This window comes from Chroicocephalus ridibundus, chromosome Z (genome assembly GCF_963924245.1).
Source record: "Chroicocephalus ridibundus chromosome Z, bChrRid1.1, whole genome shotgun sequence".
NCBI lineage: Eukaryota > Metazoa > Chordata > Aves > Charadriiformes > Laridae > Chroicocephalus > Chroicocephalus ridibundus.
The window spans coordinates 42,616,019-42,641,388 of record NC_086316.1 but is presented as its reverse complement, the minus strand read 5'-3'; the positions used below and the strand labels follow the sequence as shown (position 1 = coordinate 42,641,388).

The 25,370-nt window shown below is 37.0% G+C and overlaps 1 protein-coding gene across 9 annotated transcripts in view; it reads right to left on the bottom strand.

Annotated features, from left to right (window-relative positions):
- The window catches only part of AGTPBP1 (ATP/GTP binding carboxypeptidase 1), an 81,973-nt gene that overhangs the window by 35,753 nt on the left and 20,850 nt on the right, over window positions 1-25,370 (bottom strand). For all 9 annotated transcript variants that reach the window (XR_010069026.1, XM_063319606.1, XM_063319608.1 and 6 more), the window contains exons 4-20: window positions 20,773-20,903; window positions 20,133-20,200; window positions 19,660-19,723; window positions 19,168-19,314; window positions 18,756-18,887; window positions 16,731-16,824; window positions 15,193-15,230; window positions 13,509-13,717; window positions 12,791-12,968; window positions 10,401-10,498; window positions 9,266-9,382; window positions 7,906-8,615; window positions 4,359-4,442; window positions 3,931-4,017; window positions 3,694-3,842; window positions 2,416-2,503; window positions 1,574-1,718 (exon numbers count right to left, since the gene is read on the bottom strand). Coding sequence is in view for 8 of the 9 variants with exons in the window: in XM_063319606.1 (XP_063175676.1) it covers window positions 1,574-1,718; window positions 2,416-2,503; window positions 3,694-3,842; window positions 3,931-4,017; window positions 4,359-4,442; window positions 7,906-8,615; window positions 9,266-9,382; window positions 10,401-10,498; window positions 12,791-12,968; window positions 13,509-13,717; window positions 15,193-15,230; window positions 16,731-16,824; window positions 18,756-18,887; window positions 19,168-19,314; window positions 19,660-19,723; window positions 20,133-20,200; window positions 20,773-20,903 (2,539 nt within the window). In the remaining variant the exon portion in view is untranslated. The remainder of the gene's footprint in view (window positions 1-1,573; window positions 1,719-2,415; window positions 2,504-3,693; window positions 3,843-3,930; window positions 4,018-4,358; window positions 4,443-7,905; window positions 8,616-9,265; window positions 9,383-10,400; window positions 10,499-12,790; window positions 12,969-13,508; window positions 13,718-15,192; window positions 15,231-16,730; window positions 16,825-18,755; window positions 18,888-19,167; window positions 19,315-19,659; window positions 19,724-20,132; window positions 20,201-20,772; window positions 20,904-25,370) is intronic.

Below are 25,370 nucleotides of genomic sequence, written 5' to 3'. Positions count from 1 at the left end.
GGATCGAAGCAAGCAGACTTGGTGCCACCAGCTAGAGCTGCAGGCAGTGTAGGCACCCCTCGGTCTGTGGTGTCAGCAACAGAAGCAAGAGGGGGTCTCAGTGCCAGCTACTGGAGTGGGTAAGGGTCTTAGTGTCCAGCCACTGGGGCAAGAACAGTGCGTGTCCCAAAAACCAGCTAGCAGGGTGATAAGCGTGAAGCAAGGGAGGGTGTCTCAGTGTCAGCACCTAGACTAGGAACATGGGTTACGAGCCTATGAGCCTGGTACCAGCTGCTGGGGGCTGGGGACAAGCATATGCACCTTCCCCAAAGCTAGTGTGCATGGGGGGCTGCGTGTGCAATTTGCTAGCAAACTTCAAGGTCCACTGCCCAGCCAGGACAAGGCCCCAGGTGGAGGCAGGAGTACCAGCTGGGCAGAAAGTCCATGCTGGCATCTGAGGGGAACAACAACTGCAGAGTGCCTGTGAGAAAAGCATGTGAGCGCACGCATCTGTGTGCTAGTGAGCGTCAGGCTGGACTAGCCTGCAAGATGGAGGCCTGCACAGCAGGTAAGAGACAACGGAATCAAGGCAGGGGTATGGCATGGAGGGGCCATGCCAGTCGTCCACAAATGTGCATGTGCTTGCGATTCTAGAGGGTGTGTGGGTGTGTACTTTTACTAGTGAACAGCCATCCTTACAAGCTGGAGAGGAGGAAAGGGACTTGCGTGTCTGTAGTTATGTTTTAAGCAAGTCCTGGGAGTGTTACACACGGGTGTCCGTGCAGCCAGCTGTGCTTGGGGTGAGGGGGATGTGCAAGCCTGTGTGCGCGAGTCTCTCTCTCTCTCTCTTTGGGATACACACTCAGACTCGCTAGTGGTTGAACCTACAAGCAATCAGGAAAGCAGCAGACATGTCCATCAGCCTGGGACAGACACCCCTGGGTCCCTTCCCTGGGCTCCAGAAGCTGAGCAGGAGGAACCACCAGACCCCAGAGCTGATAGAGGCGTATAACATCCCTTAATAGGTACTTCTTCCAAGAGCAAGTATGGCTTAATAAAAAGCTGAATTAAACATTGTCACGCTCTGGCTACTGAATCCCCAAGTTCGCTTTTATCGCTATGACAGAAATAACCAGCAGACATTCTAGCCAAGAGCTTTGCTTAGTCCTAAAAGCTTCACAACACTACTTCAGTCAATTCATTATCACAGAAAGGTCTCTAATTATCTTGAATATAATAACTTGAATAGGTCAGTTATGCAGAGGCATAGGTAGACCAGCAGGATATGAGTCATTTGACTTAGACACAAATACTTCATCCAGTTAGCACCGTTTCCAGTCAGTTATGAATTATTATTCCCAGAAAATCCATTTAGATTGCAAATAAGTATCAATTTTATTTTCCTTGGGACTGTTCTTTAGATCAACCTACACAATCCACCAGTCTAAACACTAATATTTTATGAAAATTGTCCATTTTAAGGAGCATTTTTCTTTATAAAAAGAAATAAAAAGAATTAACTCATGAATGCTTGTGTTTCTCATTGTCCAAAAGTATAAATATTTATCTACATAATAAATCATAATCTGCTTACCTTTAAAGTTGAGTATGTATATGGATAATGGTAAGCAAAGTAGCAGACATCATCTTTATGTTGGAAAGTCACTGTGAACGTAATCGTGTAATAAGATTTTCCTTTCTGACCTCCAGCAGCAATTGAACTTCTTGAAAAGTGATTTCTACGAGTAAAATGAAGGCAATTAGGTATTTTAACACATGACAATAATTTTTTTCATATCATTGACTATACCTAAACACACATTCCAAGAGCCCGGAAGATTTTTAGTGATTGTATTTTTCTGATGCATACATCCAGGTTAAATACACTGGTTCCTACCATCTGTAAAGATGCTTTATTATAGCAGTGATATACATTCATTCATATTGGGAATAAGCGAGTAAACAAAAACAAATAACAAAACAAAAAAAAAAGGAAGCAAACAACTGTCAACCAAGAAGGGTAACGCATAGATATGCTGTACCACCTCATCCTGTGTTCCAGGATTGCTCTACAATGATTGCACCATAGAAGACAGGAGCCTAATCACAAGCAACATGTGATCAGTATTACTGGAAGTCACTATTAAAATTCTGAGTAAGCATGCACATATACATTCCATTGAAAGCTTCTCTGTAACAGTATGCAATTTCTGACAGAAGTATAAAAGATGAAAAGCAGTGTGCTAACAAAATAAGACCCTGTGTATTTCAGTCACTTGTGTTACTCTCCATATTATCTCAGGAAGAAAATTCTATTCACAACAGAACTATTAAAACAGCATTATCAAACTCAGAAGCAAACATAAATCCTCAGAAATTGTACCTCATACTAATCTTCAGTGTGAAATTTGCTGTATGTTTGATTGGTGTACTTACTTATAGTAACAAATATCTGTCCCAACACGAGTCCAACATGGTCGCGAATTTAATGCTTCTTGAACAGAATACATGAGGGGCTGCATACCTTAAAGAAGAAGATACATCTCAATTTAATGCTTAATCTTAGCAGTAATGGACCACAACAACACTTATATGTTGATACTATCATCCATTAACCTAGATAGCTGGAAAATAACCGAAGTTTCAGGACAATTTTTTTTTTTTAAAAAACAGTAACTCTTTAACATTTGCATTTTTTGGAGGGTGTACTTCAGTTAATATTAAGTATAACTGAGTTGAATACTTAATATGAAATTAGAGTAGAAAATAATACCTATTAATTGAACCTCATTTACTAGTTAGATAATTAGCCAAATACATTGAATGATTCAATTAAAACAAAAGTAACTATCAGGTAACCATATGCAACATATGAATGAAGATCTAAGGTAACTGATGAAGATTAGTAAATAATTTCAAAGCATCTGGTCAAGCTACCTGGTATTCTTGGATTTTATCAATGTGAACTGTTCAATTATGACAAAGAATAATATGATGTTACTCTATTCCAAGAGTTTGAGGTTGGGGGTGGGGAAAGAGGAGGTTCTCCTCCTCTTTCTTAAAGGATGAATTTCAGAAAACACAGCAGAAAAAAAAAAACCCTCACAAAACAAATGGGTTTAAGTTGAATGGCACACACACCACACTCCCTGCCTCTGACAAGTGAAAGAAAGGCATATTCAGTAAGCCAGTACTTTTGAATGAGGTACAAACAGCAAACATTACTCATTGGAGACAAGGGTCACCTATGAAGCCCAACATTTCAAAGGAGACTTACTTTTCCTTCTCAAATAACGTGCCTCTCTTCCCATCAATAAGACAAAACAGTTTGAGAATGTCTTCGCTTACTTTCACATTTGAAAACACACCTCTATGCAGAAAGGGATCGATGATGACAGCTGTCATTCCTCCTGCAGCTGTGTTGTTCAACAGGCTTTGGTATTGTCACACTAGTGGTCTTAGGATAAATTTCAGCTGCAGCCACCAGCAGATTTCTTCTGCTTTGGCCTCACTTACAACTAAACTTCATTTTAAAAACTGAATGCCACTGTTTTAAGACACTTTCTTTTAAAATTAAATTTGTCAAAATATTTTCTAGTAATACTGTTAAAAAAGAATCTGATCTGACAACGTGAATATGCTACTGATCCTGAACTCTCTAGCACAGATATTTTTCTATGAATTTCTTCTCAAAATATGGGAAATGCATCTTACCGTAGTTAAACTGACTGTTTGACTTTTCACAGTTGATGATGTTAAACCGGTAACCAATGCCAGTTTTCATTCCACTGACTTCAAAGTAAAACCATTGATGATAATGATTGCTATTTATATCCGAGTTCAGTATTAGATCATACTCATTTCTAAAGATTAACAAAAACAAATCAATCTTTTTTTAAGGAGCAGAAATAAAAGGCCTTAAGTGTGAAAAGAAGAGTTGAAATATCTTACTTTCTGATCTGAATAACTTTGCGCAGGTTTCCAGATTCAAATTTGGAATTAAACTTCAAAACATCTGCTTCCTCTGGTATTGAAAAACTATAAATAGAAAAAGAAAAGGGACCAAAATTAATAATAAAAAAAATTAACTAAACCAAACCCATTAAGTCTATTTTAGCCCTAACTTGGTAATTTAGAAATTATTTTGAACCTTCTTCTAAATACAGCCTGGATAGCAGAAACGCTGTTAACACCAGATGAAACTTTCACTGAAGTCTGTCCCAGTGCTCTGCCACCCTCAAAGTAAAGAAGTTACTTCTCATGTTCAGGTGGAACTTCAATAATAGTACTGCTTTAAGTTTTACAGATGATACCGCAGAGAAAGTAGAACAGGGTTAGAGTATTTGCCGAATATTGTTTTCAGAAGGGTAAAAACGTACCTCAAATTATCAAGGTCATACACAACTCTGTCTATAATGTCATTTTGATGAATCAGTCTTTCAATATCTTGAGAGATTTTTGTCCTAAAATAAAAAACAGCGTTAACATTTAAATTGTTGCATATTATTTCCAATTACAAAAGAGGAATTACCTCATACAACAATGTAAACCAACAAAGCTGACATGAAGACAGTGGGACAGATTTTCAGAGAGACCTCAGCCTCACCCCCACTTATGTGCACAAACTAAGTGTACTTAAGTTTAAATACCTGCATTCACAGCTGACTGAGTCTGATATTTGTATGTGAGGGAACTGAGTTGTCATGCACACGACCCCACTGGGTTTTATCGTATGGAAAAAAAGATGCACCATTTCATACTTTATAGTAGAAGCAGGAATTACTCAAACATTACTTATGTTAATGCTTTAATCCAGGACAGCTCTTGATAACATTAGTAACTTACATGAGTCCTACCATAACTAAAATTAAAGAGTTTTAGAGAGTAGGTCGTGCAGTGAGTGTGTTAGTGCACTAGCTTTTCACCTCTGGAGATATAGGTTCATTTATCAACTAGGTAACAAATAAGAATGAATTTGGTGATGTCAGCCAAATGTCAGGTGTATGCTTATCCAGATCATAAAACCATTGCACAACTGGTAGTATCTAGGTCCTGGTTTGGAAAAGTAAGAATGTGTTGCAGTTCAAGAATGAAATATAGTGGCAGAGCTGTGTGGAAAAGCTTGCACAGCACCTGCAATAAGAAGAAAAGGAGGCAGATTAACAATGAATAATACAGGAACACAGTGGTAAAGTACGTTCAGGCGTAAGGAGGTAAGTGCACAACTCTAGGGCCTCTTATTAAATTAAAACCAACTGGAAAAGACAACAAGTCACAAGTCCAAGGTACTGACAAAACTGTAAAGAGGCTGACTCACCACAATCTATCTGATCAGCTTCAGCTCAGAGCAGAACTACAGATTTTTGATCTTGAGCAACTCCTTAGATCTCAGAATGACCTCAGCTCTAAAGGGTCATAATACTTCCTATCATCACAGGAGTTTAGCCAAGACAAAATCCATTAATGAATGTCAGGCATTGAAATACCACAGTAATAACTAATGTAGAAAAAAGGAAAGAAGAAGTGGTGTTCAAGATGCACACAAAAAGGAAAAGTAGTAGCAGACATTTTCAGGTTCCAAAAATTCAAGAGAAAAGAGAAGCTACTTTAAGGTAATTAAAGGAAAAAATATAAACACAACACTGTTGATGTGGAGTTTTGCGTTCATAGATTAGTCCTTTGTGGATCCTGAGTTACCTGATGATCACTTTTAAGTGTCAGATGATCAGAAAATACTAAAGTGACTAGAAAATACTAAAGTGTATAGCATAAACCAACCTAAAATATTAAGGAATGGTAAAAAGTAGGAAATTAAACTCAGATTTATAGGATATTGAATTATGTAACAATTTTCTTCCCTAAAAGGTAGAATAATATAAAACACTTCAGTTATTCTCAAGTATATTTTTCCAAAAAAAACAGCAATTTGCTGAGACATTTGGTGAAAATTACATATTACTAAATGTAAATGAAAAAGCAAAAGCACTCCAAAGCACAAATTCAAAAACATTGAGTCTCCTAGCATACTGCAAAACTAAAAAAAACTCCCCAAACTCCATGCCCCATTTATCTAATAAAACTAAAAAGAAAACCCACTAACTCCCCACCTCAGCCCCCCATAACATTTTCTTAAATTACAAGGATGCATTAAGGCAACAATTTGTTTTCTAAGAAAACTTAGCTGCTGACTAGTAACTAACTGCTTACATTAAGGAGAATGTAAATCCCACTGGATGCCAAACGAATTTGGACACAGCTTTGTAAGAGACTTAAAAGCGCCTCCATGTCCCTGACCAAACTCATTTCACCACGTTCCCATAAATTTCTAAAAAGGTTAAGCCCTTTTTAAATGGGTTGCCTTCTCAGAAGTTTGTTACATTGCAGTAACAAGACTGAGTCATTTGTAGAAAAGTGAATTCTTAGAACAGTGTAACTTCAAAAGGTGATACAGGATTTTTGATTTAAGTTTAGCAATATTACAGGGTATTTCACTCTTGTTTCACACAATACCTAAAAATGTTACTTTCAACCTAGAAAATGCAACAAAAATAAACCATTTTAAAGTTAAAATACAACGTACTCTGGAATTATGTTCACAATTTAGAAATCAGCTTTACGTATAACCACACAAGTGGGTTTGTTGGTTAAAAGTCAGACTTAATACAGTGCTTTAAATTTGAAGAAGGAGCACTGGAATGATGAATTTTATCTGACTTCACGCAATTTTACTCAGGAAAGTTTAGAATTATGAAGTCCTACAAAAATATACATGAAGATTTGCAAGATTTTCTTAAAATGCAGTTCTAGGTGATTTCTGACTCAAAAGTATCTCCCTTCTAAATCAGCTGAATTTATCTAAAAAGAAGCTTATAGGTAAGATTCTTGTCCTTCAACACTGAACCATGCCTTCTAGTAATGCTATATTCATTATGTCATTAGTGTTCCAACACTTGGTCATTTCACTAGGAAGATCACTTTTTTACAATGTGTGAAACAGCAAAAGATTTTAATTATACAGCCTAAAGACATTTAATCTCTTATCCATTTTAATAACTAAATGTAAATATGAAGAATCTCATGAAACTGGTTAAAGATATGAGTATAAAGCTGAAAGCATTCAATATAATAATTAAGGAAGTGGCAAGGTCTCATACCTACTATTACATGTTTTGATAACATGCTCATTTCTCTTTATAGTAACTTACTATGCATATGAGCCAGTTCTTCATACCACTCTACAAATTATTCTGAAGAGTCACATCACCCTTCACCATATTCTAACATCTCTCAGTGAAGAAAAAAATGGGGGAGTTGATGTGTTGGTTTTTGTTGGTTTGTTTTATTTTTCATTCTGTGTTTATTGTGTGTCATTCTGCAGGACCTACCACAAACTGCATCCTCAGCATTTGCTACCTCTAAATCCTGTTATACTGCAAACGCTAAAGAACAGACACTTAGGTGTACTATTTTTTTAATTTTTCCCCACTACTTTTTCCTGAAAGATAGCTTTGTCAGCACAGCAAAGAGAAGAGCTGAAGTACCTTTAAACTACTAACTGTTCTATTTTTGCTAAGACCTGAAGGGAGCATTCAGGTGCCATTTTTTGGTTTGTTTGTCGGGGATTTTTAGGGGTTGTTTTGTTGTTTGGGTTTTTTTATTTTACAAACTACAAAATTTAGATGGGGACAGTGGGAAGGCAGAAAGGGAGACTATGAATTAAACTTAGTATTTAAAAACTGTATTACAGAATTAGCAATTACAGAATCAGATTGTGTCCTTGGTTTATGCCTTGGCATTGATCAACGCCCACTCACTGAAAACAGTTTTAGATGCCAAAGTAAACATTGTATATATGCCTCTTAATCTCATCCTAAAAACAGCTTCTCAAGGGAATGAAGACAACAAAAAAGAAGTATGGTAACTCACCTCTGCACCCCATATGGCCTTTCCAGAATAGGCTCCTTAAATGGGGGTGGAATATGGCCAAAATAATCTGGATAGGCCACTTCTGAGTATTCAGGAATAGACTTTGTGTTTTTTACCATTTCAATATAAAGGTCACAGTCATGAACTGGTGATACATCAGAGACCTCAAGCATGATTTGTTCCCCTGATGAACTAGATCTGGAATCCTCCTCCTCTGAATCCACTCCAGTGCAGCAGAGTTTTCCCAGCTGGACAGATGATCCTTCAAAGAGGCTACTTCCACAGGGTGAAACATGTTCACAAGGTTTACTAAAAGCAGGTGTGGTAAGGATAGTTTTGCTTTCCTTCTTTATTACACACCCTGTACCATAATACTGATCATTTTTTGCACTGTTCTGCAGACTGATTCTGTCCAAGCCTTTCACAATTTCTTGGCTTAGACACTGGCATGATGGAAGCAGGCTTCTTTGATCATTTTGCTGATGTAAACTACTGTCTTTGATACTATCTTTCTTTGGTAGTTCCAGAAAGGCTGGCCTTCTATTGCATTCCTCTGTCAATAAAGGATTACTCTCCTTCAAAGCAACTCCTTTTGTTGTTTGGTTTGCTTCAACACAGTGCTCCTCTCCTGCTGTAGGAACAACAATAGGTCCACTCAGATTTGCATCAGGTACAAAAGGCTTTGGTTCCTTGGAAACTAAGTCATATTCCTTAAAAAACAAAAGGGAAAAAAATAATAGAAAGATTTATTTAAACAAAATGCAACACAACAAAATCTAAACAGTTCCTAAAGTTTTATTTATACTAGAAACCTTTCTCTTTCATTGTTCCTGAGGTATGTTTTGCAATAATCCAAAATAAGTGTAATTAAAAGACAACAGTTATCATGTTTTAAACTTACATAAACATAGTGATGAAGTTTCAGCTTTTATAAGAAGATAGTGTCAAAACAATAAACAAGTGGTTCATCAATAACAAATTACCAAATCAATGCGATTCCCCAGACATTTTAACCAACTACTTTAAAGAGGTACACAGCATTTAAGGAAATACCTAATACAATTAATCTTTGTCAGAAATCTTGTATTCTTTCTCATTATTTTACTTTCTACTGTGTGCAGTAATCCGACCTCAGAAAACAGGTTTCCTTTCTACCTGCCCACAGTACCCTTCTCAGTCAGATTAAAGTAACCCATAACATTTAACTAGTAACTCACTACGTAGCACACTCACACTAGGATCTAGAACTTCAGACTCTTATTTTTTGGTTCAAGGAAATATCCACCAAAAAAGAATGTCAAAGCGTTTCCCAGAGTCAACCCATCATGATGAGGAATGCCCTGGGAATCATATACTTTACCTGAAAGTTTTCTGAAAGTTCTGGGAAAAATTGCTCATACATTTTCAGTTCTTCTATGGGTCTTCCCAATTCCTGTCTAGGTTTCAGTTTATTAATATCAGTCTCAATATCATCATTCTGAAAGAGCACCAGAACAAATTAATCGTGCATCTAGAATCAGTGAACTTCTAAAATAATTACTTTCACCTTTTACTTCTGACATGGCTATGCTTTAAAAGCTGAATATCACTATTCTAAAATTAACTGAACTGCAGCTCTTACCATGAAGCTTTAAGCAGCTAAGTTTTATTAGTATGCCAGAGGCTCCATTTCAACAGATTACAAAAACATCTGAATTTTCTTGCTTTCATCCAAATATATTATGCATAGACATCAGACTATACTTCACATGAGATCTGTGCATAATCCAACTATTGCAACCTAGAATGTGGAGATTTCATCTGACCACAGTGACAAATGAATAACTGCTTCTATGGAAGATACTCTCTTCATCGGGGCTTGACTACCTTGAATAAAATTTGTCATTCCAGTCCATGGACAGACAATTCAATTAACTCCTGAATATACGTAACATAAAAACAGAATAAGGTAGTTCTGACCAAATGTCCTTTCATGTCCTGACTGGCAGCTGGAGAGCAAAATAAGGCCCTCCTAAAGTGATACAACAGTGAGAGGTCTGATCCCTACCTCTACAGTTGGCTGAACTTCAAAGTTACCTCGCTGAAACACTGACCTAGGCAATCCCAGTCCAGAATGACGGGAAAAGCTAAAGCAGCTCCTACATACTCAGCAGCTTAGGTGGGACGACCGAGCTGAGAGAAATAAAAGTTGAGAACAGAGCACTGCTAGAAGAGTTTCCAGTTCTGTTCCACTTCTCCAGACACAAGAAGTGTGAAGCAAACAGGCTTTGATAAAAATATTGAAGCAATCTGAACAACAAAGGTTGGTATCTTCACGCAGCACCCACCCTCCTCAAGTTTCAGGAGCTTTTTTAATTTTAGAAATTGACTGGAAAACCTCCTCAAAGTCCTTTTAACACTTAAAACATATGGCTGTATACATGATTCAAGCAACTTAAAAAAATTAAAAAACTGTTATGCCTGATTTTTGCCTGCTAATTTTGTTTCATACCAACCTTAAAATGTTGGTCCTTGTCATCATCATTTTCGGTTTCAAGTTCTGATTCTGTTTCAATATCATCGTTATCATCACTTTCATCTACTACATCATCCACTAAGACACAAAAAAGTTTTGTAAAGCAGATTATACATTTAAACCAATAAACATGCTCAAAAAATTTAAATATCTATGTTCTGTGTTTCTTTTTTTTACGTACCACTTCAAAAAACTGTGAAAACCAACTAGTAAACATCAATTACTACTACCAGATTTACAAAACAAAATGCTTGTTTGACAATAACGCAGACTCATTTTACTATATTTCCATGTAGTTTTAAGTCAAAACAAAGATCTCTGGTTTAAACGCAGCAAAACAAAACCAAAAAACACCCAACATGCCCCCCACCCAAAAAAGCCCAGCAAGACAGCAGATGGCCATTAGAATTACTTCACAAAGCAGATGTGCCAAGAACATCTCAGCATGGCTTGAAGTCAGCACAAGATGAGATGATTCTAACACCTTTTCCCAAAGTAAGTAATGACAACCATGTCCAAACAACAAAAGTGAGGTTTCAGCAGCTTTTAGTTGTGGCAGCTAGTAATGACCCAGTATCAGAGAACAGTGGGACAAAGTACCCTCTTCACGTTTTTTGTCTCACTTAAATGGGGACTAACAATTAAAAAAAAAAAAAAAAAAAAAAAAAAGAGAAACATATCACTGGAGATTCAACCAGTAAGGAAGACACTCATGGAGAGTGGTCACTGCAACTGCTTAGCATGGACAGGTTGGGAACTAAATTTTACCCCCAAAACATACAGTGACGTGTTATTTTTTAGACACGTGGAACTATTTGGACACTAATGACTAATTTCTACTTGAGTTAGAGACCCAGTACATTGAAGGATTTAGGACTTCATCCTTTTTCAATAAACAAAAACAAGGGGAAGCAAACTCATTTTTTACATGAGTAAGAAGAATTAAGCTAATTTCCTAATATGTGGAAGTGGGCATCAGCTGGTTATTCTGGCAGATGTACTGATTACTAGTGGCAAATTTCATCTTTTTCTAGAAATCTCATGTGGTTTGAGTGCTGGGGTTTTTTTGTTATGTTTTCTGAATGAGTGTTTTCCAGTTTTCCATGCAGGAAATTTGTTGACTGTCAGTAAAAGGCTCACTCAGAGGTTTACAAATTATACTGATTCTCTAGTGCATTCAGAATGATTACGTGTATTGCTTTTACAATGCCACCTATACAAGATTATACTTATAATAAATTCAGAGCTGTACCCACCCCAACAGTCTACATGTCTTTTAATACAGACATTTTTCCTTAAAAAGAAAATCCTATGCATCCTATTTCCTTAGGTTTTTCACTACTCTTTTTTAGCAGATAACAGACTCATTTAAAAAAAAACAACCCAAAACTAGTAGTCTTCAATAAAATACGAAGTTTATAAATACTACATTAAGTAGAGGCTAAATTTCTGTGGATTTTGGAACACATTTCTAATCTATTTTCTACTTTGAAGATAAAACATAAACAAACTCTAAGCTCCTGCAGTTTGAGTCTGACCCATGTGAACCCCAATCGGATAGCTGCCTTCTTTCAGACTACGACCACATTTTGTTTCCCGAGATACTGTGAATAAGAAGATACTGAAAAGTCTGATTTTGCCTCTTCATTTTAGAGTAACTTTCTGACAGCAACTTCATCAGTTGCTTACCCAGGTACCAAGCTGTTTCACCATATCTGAAAATGCATTAAACATTAATTATCCAAAAATAATGAAAGGTGTTCACAATGGGATGAATCTATTTCTTACAAAGCACCATACAAATACATTGCAGACAAGTGTTGCCTAAGAGCCTGCAAAAGTCCAAGAAAGCAGCTCTACTTTTCTCATCATGCAAATGAAGGAATAACCACAATAATCTAAAAAACAATGCCTCAAATGGTACATGTTAATCTAAATTCACTACATGCAGTTTATCAGAGTAACAGAATGAAATCAAGGAACATGCACTCCTGCAAAACAGGATGCACACTACATTACATTTTATATAGCAGCATGTATATAATAAGTGGGTTAAAAAGAAAGACCATTTAAGTTTGTAGACTACTATGTACAGCCTGCGCGTTAGACTTCAGAGTTTGATGAACACCACATTTTAGTTCCTGTTTCATATCTCAGAAACATAACCACAAGTGTAGACAGAATTTTCATCAGTTAAAACTTAACATCAGAAATTGGTGCTCTACGCTAACAGTCACAGACCCTTTGCCAGCTGAGACGAGTCTCAGAGTCCAAGTTTTAGTGGAGAACACAAATAACTGCAATTGATTCCACCTTACATAAAGCAATGTTAGACATACTCAAAGACAAAATATTACAAAACTACCATACCATCGGGAGGCAAATTGTACAGCTGAGCCACAGGACCACTGGCAGGAATAACTGGGAGTTGGAAATGGAAAGCACTTTTAATAGTTGGTAAAGGAAGACGATTTTTAGGAAAACATTTTCTCATTATTAGGCTGGATGTGTTGACAAGGGGATCAAGAGTTCTTACTGCAAGGCACTCCTATTAACAGGAAGACAAAAGAAAAGTACCTCTCAAACTAATAGTCAAACTACATTTGTTTTACAGATTTGTTTTACAGATTACCCATGGCAGGGAGGTTGGCACTAGATGATCTTTAAGGTCCCTTCCAACCCAAACCATTCTATGATTCTATGATTTCTAGAATTCACTAATAGAAAAGTATTTTGTTTATAATAAATTTTACTATTGTCTCCTTCAAAGGCCAGAAGAACTTCAACCAACTCAAAGTCATGTTTATTAAAAACCCAAACTTCAAAATTAAAATACTTTGCCCCCCCCCTTTTTAAATTAAATTCAACAACCCCTCCTAGAAATAGTCACAGCCAAATAATACCAAACATGAATTAAATTCTGTTTTTTCATTCCACTTAAGTCAAGTACAGAAAATAATCCTTATCCCCATAATCAGGAATGGCTATGAATATCATTAAAAGAACTGTAACAAATCTGAGGACAGGAGTTTTAAAGCTGAAGAGGCAAAACCAACAATACCAAAGAAAACAACTGAGATAAACTTACTTGTGAAGTGTTGTAAAGAATTTTCATCCCATTGGCATCAATGAATGCCTTTCTTCCCAATTTGATGTTTGTAACGCTTTTAATGCACTGTAAAACTCCTTTCCGTATCAGCATGTATCTGTGTCGACTATCATGACGGTGCCAATCAACATAAATCGTTAAAAGCACCTGCACATATCCTCTGTCCACTGCTCTCCTGGCATTTGTTTCTTTATAAAAAAAGTTAGGAAAGAAAATTAAAAATTGCCCAAAGACTTCAATATCATTTCCCAATCAATGTTAAAATTATTCTTTTTTACCCAAGTAACTGAGTTGTTTCATTTAAAGTAGTATTTTAGCCACTCTTTGCGAATTTTACATCAACCTAAACAGAAATGACTGAATAACTGAGGCCAGTAATCCACACTTCATTCTTCATAATAACATTTCACGTCATTTATGCACACATTTAAGTGTGCATTACACTTAAAGGTAATTGTAAGATACTGTCAGCTAGCAAATTAAAAAAAAAAAAGTGTTTCTATAAAGCATATCTATCTCTATCCACACACACTGGGTAGCTACAAGACTTGAAACAAACTTCTTACCGTTTGTAATCCATACAGTTTTGCAACAGTTATCACTCAGATTTGACAAACTCAAAATACCTCTATCCCAAATACTGGATAATCAGTATGACAACTGGACTCTACACATCAGAGATTAGTGGTTTTACAAAAAGATTTACTTACATAAAGTGTGGGAAGTTACCTTCTATTTCAAAGACACACCTTTTCAACATTTTATTTCTTTCCCAAACATTAAAATTTAACTGCCAATTTAAAGAACAGAATACTGACAATAATTTGGAAATATTTCTTTCCCTAAATTTCCTAAGGAGAAATTCTAAAATTGGTAAATACACACGTCTGTAAGACCAAGGTATCACAATGATAAAACAAGGGAAAACTCTGCACCCTGTAACAATCGATACAGAAGTTTCCTGTCATTTGCCTGAAATAGTTTTCTGCAAATCTAATCAGGCCTCAGTTCTCATCCAACTCCTAGGAATGCTGTAGCTTTTATACAACCGTTTGAAGAGAACGAGTTTTTAATTCCTTCTCAGTTACAGTCCTGGTGCAAAATCTGCATAGATGACATTTGTCAGGAGCCACTGCTGATGGCCAAGACAGCCAGCGTCTGGGAACAGACCATCATGTCATTAGCCTTGGTTCCACTTCGTGAGCATCACTGACAGACTTGTCATTAGGACCCAAGACCTAATTACTCAGAAAGGTACCTGAAGAAACCCTGTTTTTTGTCCTGCCATCCAACAGATATTTTTGGATGTACATATAAAGAAGATGGACAGGAGTTAAGCTACAGATATCTGTTACTGAAGGGCTGAGATGAGTGACTGTAAAAGGCTATTTCTCCACCTTGGATCCAGACCAGTTCTGCAGAAGCAGTGCAGCATTTCTGCTGCGTAACTGAGGAAGAGACAGTAACTAAACATATTATGTATGTACCACACAAATACTAAAGCACCAGAGATTACAGATAAAACTTTAGCCTTATTTCAAATTTCCTAGCCTTGATTTTGTTTTGGCCACAGACTTAATTTTAGTTTTACTCTGAGTGTATATATACACACACCCACACACACACCTCTCTCTCAACTAGACAGTTTCTTGTAGTCACTTACTTGATTTTAGCAATGCAGCAAGTGTGTCTAAAGCAACCCTGTCAACATAACAAGAAAAGTCAAAACAACAACCAACCAATAAACTTAATCTACAACGCTATAAATCTATACAAAATATTTACTGCTAACAGATTTATTTAGCATCTATCCCCATGTTTTCCTGCTTGCACTGTATCACAGACTTTGCTTTTAAAATTTGATTTTACTAAAATATCATGCATCTCTGCTATACCTGAAGTCTGATGGTGAAATTTAAAATCATCAGTGTAATCGGCTATACAAACTTTCAGCCTTTGCAAAAAAAAAAACCCACCTTAAGTGACAATGTAATGTTTATGAACCATACTCAATGGATGAGATACTTCTGAAACTCATGTTTTTACGTTAGCAGCAGAACAAGTACTTCCACAAAGTAAAGGATACTATTTTAGAAAAGCATAGGTCAAAACTGGCAGTGTATGAATATATTGAGGAGCAATGACCATCAATCTATACTACAGCATAAGATCGTGAGCACAAGATCTTTCCTGTACGCAAAGATCTTGTCTCAATTAACTCAAGATGTACAACTAGAAAACATATCTACTTATCTTTAATCTCTTTGTAAAAAGAGACTTCACGCATCTGATCTTAGACCATAAACAAGGGTATCACGACTACTCACATCATGGAATAGTAAGTTCATGTGTCTATTTTTAGCTGGGGCTTTAAGGGGCAGGGCATTTTTTTTAAAAAGATATTCCAGTGACCACAAATACCAGATTTAGATAACATAACACTATTTCTTTTGTACTGAAGTTAGAATATGAACAACATGAGATTATTAATTTGCTAACCAGATGAAAAATTCAGTTTTCCGTAGCTATGTACTTCAAAAGCGTGGTAGTGTACCCAGAAAGGGCTATCTCCAGTTAGATCCACTTATCTATTTTTACCCTAAATTCACTTAAAAAAAAGAAAAAAAAAAAAGAAAAATATATGGTTGGGGGTGGAACTAAAGTCACCACTTCAAGGTACACAGTGAATTTGTTGTTTTTTTTAAAAACACAACAGCCCACTAGACAGATATTGCTTGCGATTCCTACTGTATGTTTTATGTTTTTGCTTTGAGAGTCTATAACTGATTTGAAGTAAAACAGAAAGAAAATTCTATTACAAAATAAAACAGACAGTGTCACTCTACAAACACAAGGGAGATGTGGGAGCCAATTCAACAAATTGAAAAACAATGGGATTGTCTTTATCGGTTTGTCCTGATTTGGGAATAACCATGGTACAGTTTCCATGCAGGAACATTAGAGACAAAAAATAACATTTATATTCTTTTACCAGTACTATAACTAGACATTCAAATATTTTGTATGACTCTACTGGGTAAAATTAAACTGTCAGATCTGTGGTTCTCCTTCCCACCTCCCTTTACTGTAACTTTCAAATATGAGTTAATTTTATTTCTCTAATATTATTTTTCATTTAAAAGTAAGTTTTGAAACATATCTAAGGTTTTCCATATACTATATTAAAGAAACCTTACTTACTTCATAAGGCTAGTGTTCTTTTTAGTAAAAGGGCCAATGATCTTAAACATCAATTCTACTACTCCATTCTTTCCCAAGGACACTGCATTTACAGCTGTAAGAGTTAAAACCATTTTAAGAGTTAAATCCATTTTAAGGTAATGTAATAAGAAAGGCAACAGCAAAAATCAATATACTCAAACTAAAATCCATGTGATCTTATTTTGAAGTACAAAACAGTTAGACACGTTTATGCTTTAAGACATACAACGACAAGCAGACACTACACATAATGTGATAATCCAATCCTGATAACTCTTGGAAAAGAACCAAAAAGATTATTACTTTACAAATAAAATCATGTACTACTTCCAATGCATGCTTCTACTTTCTTTGTTATTAAGACATAAAAAGAATTTTCTTTAAAAAAAAAAAAAATCCCACAGCTTATCAAGACAGCAGGGTTTTTAAAATTTCAAGTCTAATAAGTTCTATGACTTGCTATTATCCTTCAGTATCAGGACAGATGAGTATGTCCACCAGGATTTGAAAGTCAAGCGTTCACTGTAAGATTTAGGAATGCCAATTGGTATAAATTTTGCTGAGCTACTCACTATGCATGTATGTTATCAGGAAAAAAAAACCTGTAAAAATAATCTACTTGAAAGGGAGCAACTCAACAGAAATTATGCTAAATCCTACGTTCAGGGAACACACGCTGGATGGATGTATGGCTGAAGTCCAACGCCCACTGAAAATATGAACTGCTGAAACAGGCATAGAATTCAGTTCCCAACTGCGTTTAGCAACATGTAGGCCTAACAAAGTATGAAGACAGCAAATAAGAATTAACTTCAACCTAACAAATGCTATTAGTAGTGTAGAATTTAGTACTTGAACCCAAGCTGCAATTTCATGATCATTAGCAGCAACACTACACCACTAGAATCTAAGAAAAGTAAGGACTCTATTCTGGTAGCAAATGCACACACACTTTAAATAGTACTACTCATAGGAATGTAATAAGCTACTACTTTTTCTGTTTATAAGGAGAAGGAAACACAGAAAAATAGAAATGATCTAAGCAGAATCCGAATTAAAGACTCAGTTCAATTTCCCATTTTAGGGATGTAGCAAGTTTTCAGCTAAGCTATGCAACTACCTGTATTAAACTCTTCCATTTAGAAGGATTTTACCTCATTATTAGACAGTTCAACAGAAATAAAGCTTCCACATTTAAAAAGTACTGGGATTTATGAATTACAGGTGTTCATGCGAATGTCCTTAAAACATAATCTTATAGATCGTCAAATCAATTCTCTTGGAGGAACATGGTTATGTTTTCAGTTTCTTGCACTTATTTAAGAGGTTTAATGGTCATTTTGAACTCAAAGGAAAAACTCCAGAGCATCTAACTGACCGTAGAGATACAGCAAGAACCACACTATTTTCATCAACTTCCTAATGCCTGTCCAAACAAAAAATTAAGCTCTTATGGAAAAATATTAGTCCAACAGTAGGGCACTACAACACAAGGAATAAGGGAAACGTTAAATAAAGAAATAAAATATTTCCAGTGTGAACGAAGTCTTACATTAGCAATCAAGAATAAAATAAAATTATAAAAGAAAAAAAATCATGAACATGTACAATAAAGAGAATTATTATTTAATCTAAAGTGCTTTTGCACACAATGTTATCATTTCTGGTTTTGATCTTAAATCATCAGCATTTATGCAAATTAGATGACTCAAAATTCTGGACATACAAGAGCACTGGTTAAACACCCCCCAACTATATATATATATATATATACATACATATATATATGTACACACAGACTGAACAAAAAACAAAGATACACAAGAAGTACAAACATGCTTCACAGCTTTTATTAGAATTTAAGCAATTCTACAATATAAAAAGCAAATTCTCGGATAAAAATAATTATTTTAAACATCTAACATTAGATCCAATATTTTAACCATATCCAGGTAAAAAACTTTATATTACATGGGAAAGAAAATAATTATCATCTATACTTACAGTTAGTTGAGTAAACTCTTAATACCTGAAGACATGGCAATATTAGCTTGTGGTTCTGCAAATTCTGCTTCACTAAATTCAATGATATATTTAGGGCACCATTAATTCTTGCTTTCATGCCAATCTTTTTGTCTGACATCAAAGAAATACAAGATCAATCACACTAATTTTGAAATTATTATAAAAAAATAAAAGTTAAATGAGCTGTGAATTCCTTCTACTTATAATATCAACTCTGCATATCTATTTTTCACCATTCTTTCCTCCCCTCTATTTTACTCCTCCTTTTGTTCTCCTCTATCAATTCTGAGTACGTGGAAGCTTACACAGTAATAGAAAGAAAAGTTTTCTTAAGTTTCAATTACAAAACTGTAAAGTATTAAGCCATATTACTTAAGTATATCATTATCACCTTTTGGACCAATTTTTGCAAGAAGACTATGAAGAAGCACCATTAATTCTTCATTTGGTGGAGAGTCTTTGCTGGCAGTCAAAAGCAGCTGCAATAAGATCTGTGTCCCTCCTTTAGTGACTAAGACGCTTGCTCTCCGACCACCACCTAGAAATTAAAACTCAACTGATATCTCCGAAGGCAAAGAACAATTAAATATCTAAGCTACAGTTATCATAAAGAAAGTCTTTAGAACAGCAATATTTCCTTCATATGTGACTGCGGTATACAAGAACATGCTGGACTTAGCAACGTAAATTATTTATGTATGATTATTTGAAATGTGACTTCATTCTTTATGTTCTTTTTATTCTGCATATAAATCAGCTTTAGGAAATGTCAGAAACAAACAAACAAAAAAACCAAAACACATACACAAAAAAACAAAACCCCCAAAAGTCTGCAGAAGAATACAGGAATATAATCAGAAATTGCTCCTCAATGAAAACTTACCAACTGAGACTACCTCAATGAGAATATTCAATATATTTAGAATAGTCTGAGGATCTTTCGTATTCTGCAATAAAAACCAGAAAGATTTCTTTGCTTAATGGAGATGTCTAATACAGTGGTTTAGATACCGAAAGCTTGAAGAAACTGACATGACAAAATCAAACATAACTTAAGATGTGACCACCCAGGAAACCCACTACGCAGCCTGAATCAGCCACAAAACCAACTGAAACCTAGTTTGTAATATGGCATATTAATTAGAAGTGACAGCTGACAAATAATTTCTTAGAATATTTAAAAATAAGGGAGAGAAATTCTTAGGTAGGTCATGATACTTACGGACCGTATCTAATCATTACAATCCTACACAAGTTTTGGAGACTAGCCAGGATAACATGTTTAATAATAAAAAGCCCAGCGATAAAACGAAAGCTTGCTATGTACCCATAACTACACAGATTAAAAGGTTTTACCTCTAGGGTTGACAGGATAACTTCTATTCCAGTAGAGCCCTTAGAAGTCATCTCCTTCCTGGTTTTTTCTGCCAATGAAAAAAAAAAGACCATTTTTCTTTTAATATACTAGCTTGCAGAAAAAAAAGTGATGATATATCAGAAAGTGATCATTTTCATACCAGAAAATCTACACTGCAAATAAAAAAAAACCTATTAAAAACTGCATATATGTATACAAAACTAACTGAAATAAGTACAAGACTTAAGGTATTTTAAAACTCATTTTTGCTTTCACTTGTCCAACAATCTTGTCATGCCCTAGAAAAAAAAAAAACAAACTGTAAAGACAAAAATCTGTAACAAAGCTCTCTTCCAGATAATTCTACTTCTCATATATAAACACACACATATATATACACACTGAATTATTACTTAAATTACTGCTATTTCACAATACAAAATGCACTTAATGTAACCAATACTATATCAGACAGCATTAAACATGGCCTTAAACAGGTAGTTTCAACAATCAGTGCAAAAATGGATGGATAATCAAGTTCAAACAGAAACAAAAATTCAAGAAAAGTCCATCAAGAAAGAAATACAAAAAGAAGCCTCAAATCAAAAACTACCAAAACCACAAAACTTAGATATTTACCTTGACTCTGAACCAGATGAAGGATCTTTGAGGTAACATATCTGGCATTGTCTGCTTCTCCTAATACAGAGTCCAAATTTAACTTCTCCAGCTGTGACAGCAGAGACATAGTCCGAGAACTGGTAGAAACGCTACAAGAAAGATTTTTTACATTCATTTTTGCATCTAGAACAGAGAAAAAAACCCACCAGCCATAGAAACCCCATGTCAGATTAAGGGGAGTGGCTCCTTCACCTTCATATTTTATCTTGACTGGAAAACAGTCAAGTCTTAATTCTCCTTAATTCTGGCAAACTTACAGATTTTTCAAAGCCTGCATTGCAGCAGACTAATTATATATAACAGCATCTCCAAGAGCAAATGTAAACAGGGAAATCGGTTGCACTAAATAAAAATCAAGATATAAGTACAAATGTTATTTATCTACGTCAATTAGAGTAACTTAATATAGTTTGTGTTACGTGCCAGGATACTGTATCAAACCTGCCATTCAAGGAAAAACTGGCTACAAACAGTCCCAAAGACTGTCTGCCTTAAAGGCTGGTGTTTCGGAAGTGAAAGAAAAAGTCTAGCATTCATGAAGTGAGCAAACCAGCACCCACTATTTTGAAGAAAAAAAGTTGGAAAGTGTTCAAAGCTATCATCAGAGTTTAGATTCATTTCGAACACAAGGGTATTTTGGCCTGACATCATAAAATCACCTTGAAAATTCATTTTAATATAAAAAACTATTTAAAACCAGCCATACAGGTGTTGCCCTCTATGTTAAGGAAGGGATAGAGTGTGATGTCCCTAAAGAACAGCCAAGAGGAAGTTGAAAGCTTATGCGCAGGAATTACAGACTGAGGCAACAAGGGGAACCTTGTGGTTGGTGTCTATACTACAGGCTGCCTGATCAAGGGGAACCTACTGATGAAGCCTTCTTCCTCCAGCTAAGGGAGGCATCACGCTCGAAGGCTCATGTCTTGCTAGGGGATTTCAACCACCCCAACATCTGCTAGAAAAGCAACATAGCGAGCTGTAGACAATCCAGGAGGTTCCTGGAGTGCCTTGACAATAACTTCCTAAGACAGGAAATAGACAGCCCTACCTGAGGGGATGCCATACTGGACCTCATGGCCACCAATGCAAGTGAACTCATCAGGGATGTCAAGATCGGAGGCAGCCTGGGCTGTAGTGACCACACACTGGTGGAGTTCACAGTCCTGAGGGGTGTGTGCCAGATCAAGAGCCTGGTCAGGACCCTGCATTTTAGGAAAGCAAATCTCCAGCTCTAGTTAATAGGACCCCCTAGGAAATGGTCCTCAGAGACAAGAGGACAGAAGAGAGCTGGCAGATCCCCAAGGATACTTTCCATAGAGAACAAGAGCTCTCGATGCCCAGCTGTAAAAAATCAAGCAAGAAAGGGAAGAGACCAGCATGGCCGAGTTGGGACCTGCTGGTCAAACTAAAAGGCAAGAAGGAATTGCACAGGCAGTTCAAGCAGAATCAGGTGTCCTGGGAAGAGTTAGGGATGCTGCCCGGTTATGTAGGGATGAGGTCAGGAAGGCCAAGGCATGTCTGGAGCTGAGCTTGGCAAAGGATGCAAAGAATAATAAGAAGGGCTTCTACAGGTATGTCAACCAGAAAACGAAGGTTAAAGAAAGCATACCCTCCCTGATGACCAAGAACGGCAAACTAGTAACAACAGACTAGGAGAAGGCTGAAGTTCTCAACAACTTTTTTGCCTCGGTCTTCACTGCCAGCCTTTCTCTCCTCACGCCTCACAAGTTGAAGGAACACAAGATGGGGACCTGCAGGACAAAGTCCCTCCCACTGTAAGTGAAGACAAGGTTCGTGACCATCTGAGGAACCTGAACATATACAAGTCTATGGGATCTGATGAGATGCACCCCGGACTCCTGAGGGAAATGGATGATGTAGTTGCCAAGCCACTCTCCATGATATTTGAAAAGTCATGGCAGTCACGTGAAGTCCCTGGTGACTGGAAAAAGGGAAACATCACACCCATTTTTAAAAAGGGTAGAAAGAAGGACCCTGGGAATTACTGACCTGTCAGCCTCACCTCTGTGCCTGGGAAGATCATAGAACAGATCCTCCTAGAAGCTATGCTAAGGCACATGGAGGACAAGGAGGTGATTCGAGACAGCCAGCATGGCTTCACCAGGGGCAAGTCCTGTCTGACCAACCTGGTGGCTTTCTACAATGGAGTGACTGTGTCAGTGGACTAGGGAAGAGCAACAGATATCATCTACCTGGACTTCTGCAAGGCCTTTGACATGGTCCCCCACAACATCCTTCTCTCTAAGTTGGAGAGATATGGATTTGATAGATGGACTGTTCGGTGGATAAGGAACTGGCTGGATAGTCACATCCACAGGGTAGTGGTCAACAGCTCGATATCCAGATGGAGAGGGGTGACGAGTTGTGTCCCTCAGGGATCCATACTGGGACCGGTGTTGTTCAACATCTTCATCGATGATTTAGACACTGGGATCAAGTTCACCCTCAGCAAGTTTGCCAACGACACCAAGTTAAGTGGTGTGGTTGACAGGTCAGAGGAACAGGATGTCATCCAGAGGGACCTGGATGAGTTAGAGAGGTGGGCTCAAGCAAACCTTGTGAAGATCAACAAGGCCAAGTGTAAGGTCCTACACTTGGGTCGGGACAATCCCCATGATCAATACAGGATGGTGTCTGACATGATAGAGAGCAGCCCTGCGGAAAAGGACCTGGGGCTACTGGTGGATGAAAAGCTGGACATGAGCTAACAATGTGTGCTTGCAGCCCAGAAGGCAAATTGCATCCTGGTCTGCATCAAAAGAACTGTGGCCAGCAAATACAGAGAGGTGATTCTCCCCCTCTACTCTGCTCTTATGAGACCCCACCCGGAGTCCTGTGTCCAGCTCTGGAACCCTCAGCACAAGAAGGACATGGACCTGTTGGAGCCGGTCCAGAGGAGGGCCACGAAGATGATCTGAGGGCTGCAGCACCTCTCCTGCGAAGACAGGCTGAGAGATCTGGGGTTGTTCAGCCTGGAGAAGAGAAGGCTCCAGGGAGACATTATAGCGTCTTTCCAGTACCTGAAGGGGGCCTACACGAAAGCTGGGGAGGGGCTGTTTGCAAGGGCCTGTAGTGATAGGACGAGGGGCAATGGTTTTAAACTAGAGCAGGGTAGGTTTAGATTAGACATTAGGAAGAAGTTCTTTACAATGAGGGTGGTGAGACACTGGAACAGGTTGCCCAGAGAGGTGGTGGAGGCCCCATCCCTGGAGACATTCAAGGCCAGGCTGGATGAGGCTCTGAGCAACCTGATCTAGTCAAAGATGTCCCAGCTTACTGCAGGGGGGTTGTACTAGATGGCTTTTGAAGGTCCCTTCCAACCCAACACATTCTATGATTCTATGATACACAAAGACAGGCAGATTAAACAGAAAGAATGCAATGAAACTTAAGTATATAACATTAGCTTTATAAATACTGTCAGCTTTGCTTATAACAATGAGGAATTATTATTCCTTGATTTGTATTTTACATCTGTGAAAAGGTTTCACATTTACAGTTAACTCTACCAAAATAATTAATTTAGATGTGTGAAAAAAAAACATTAAAATTAAGGAAAAAGGTAGCTGACAGCAAAGGTTGTACTGCTGTGAAAACAAACTGATGTAACAGCTGTTGAGGAAACTGCGTCCACCACTGTCACTTTTCCATACTGACATCTAAATGAGACATCTAAATAATTTTATATTGAGAAGTATATCACCTTCTCAATCTTTTGCTAGACTTTGAGTTACAAGTATTTTTTTGAACTAAAAGAAGTCTGTCTTGGTGGCTGAAATATTATTTTCCTTGTATAAGTAAAGCATAATTCTTCCAATCCTTTCACATAATCCAAAACCAGGCTGAATAGTATAAAACCTTTATTACTTGCATAAGCTTCATTTTGTTTATTTCTACTCCTCCATTTATCCACTGAACTTGAAATACCCCAAAATAAACCCAAGATTTTAACGGAATCCACAAGCTCTGTTGACCTGGTATATGAACTATCAAACGTCCAAAAGATTTTATCTTCACCAGCTCCACATTCTAAACCTTCAGAGTCTAGCCAACCCACATATAAGCCAATGTGTATGAGAAATGCTGCTTCAATTTGTGTGTGTATATGTGTGGAATAATTACTAAATTGGCTAAAAATACAAAAGTACAGCATTGTTCAAACATTAAGGAAAAGTATAAAATCAAGAGGCTTCTGAGGTAGAAAACAGCTGCAGCTGGCATGAAGAATACAACACCTGTGGTTCCCTGATCAGGATGCTTGTGAAGCTACATGAGGTATGGGATGGGATGCAATTATTCTGCAGCTTTACCTTATGATGTATAGCAGATGTGGGAATGGGATGATACCATGAAACAGATAAGCTGCCAATTAGCTGCCCACTCGATACTTGGAGCCAACATTTTGTCAAATTTTGATGAAATGCTGTCCTTTGTGCAAACTTTGCTCATTATAATGTTGTTATAATACCAAAACACACCTCCATCCCGAAGGCCACGTGCCTCTAAGGTGCAACCACTCCTTGAGTCTGCGCCCT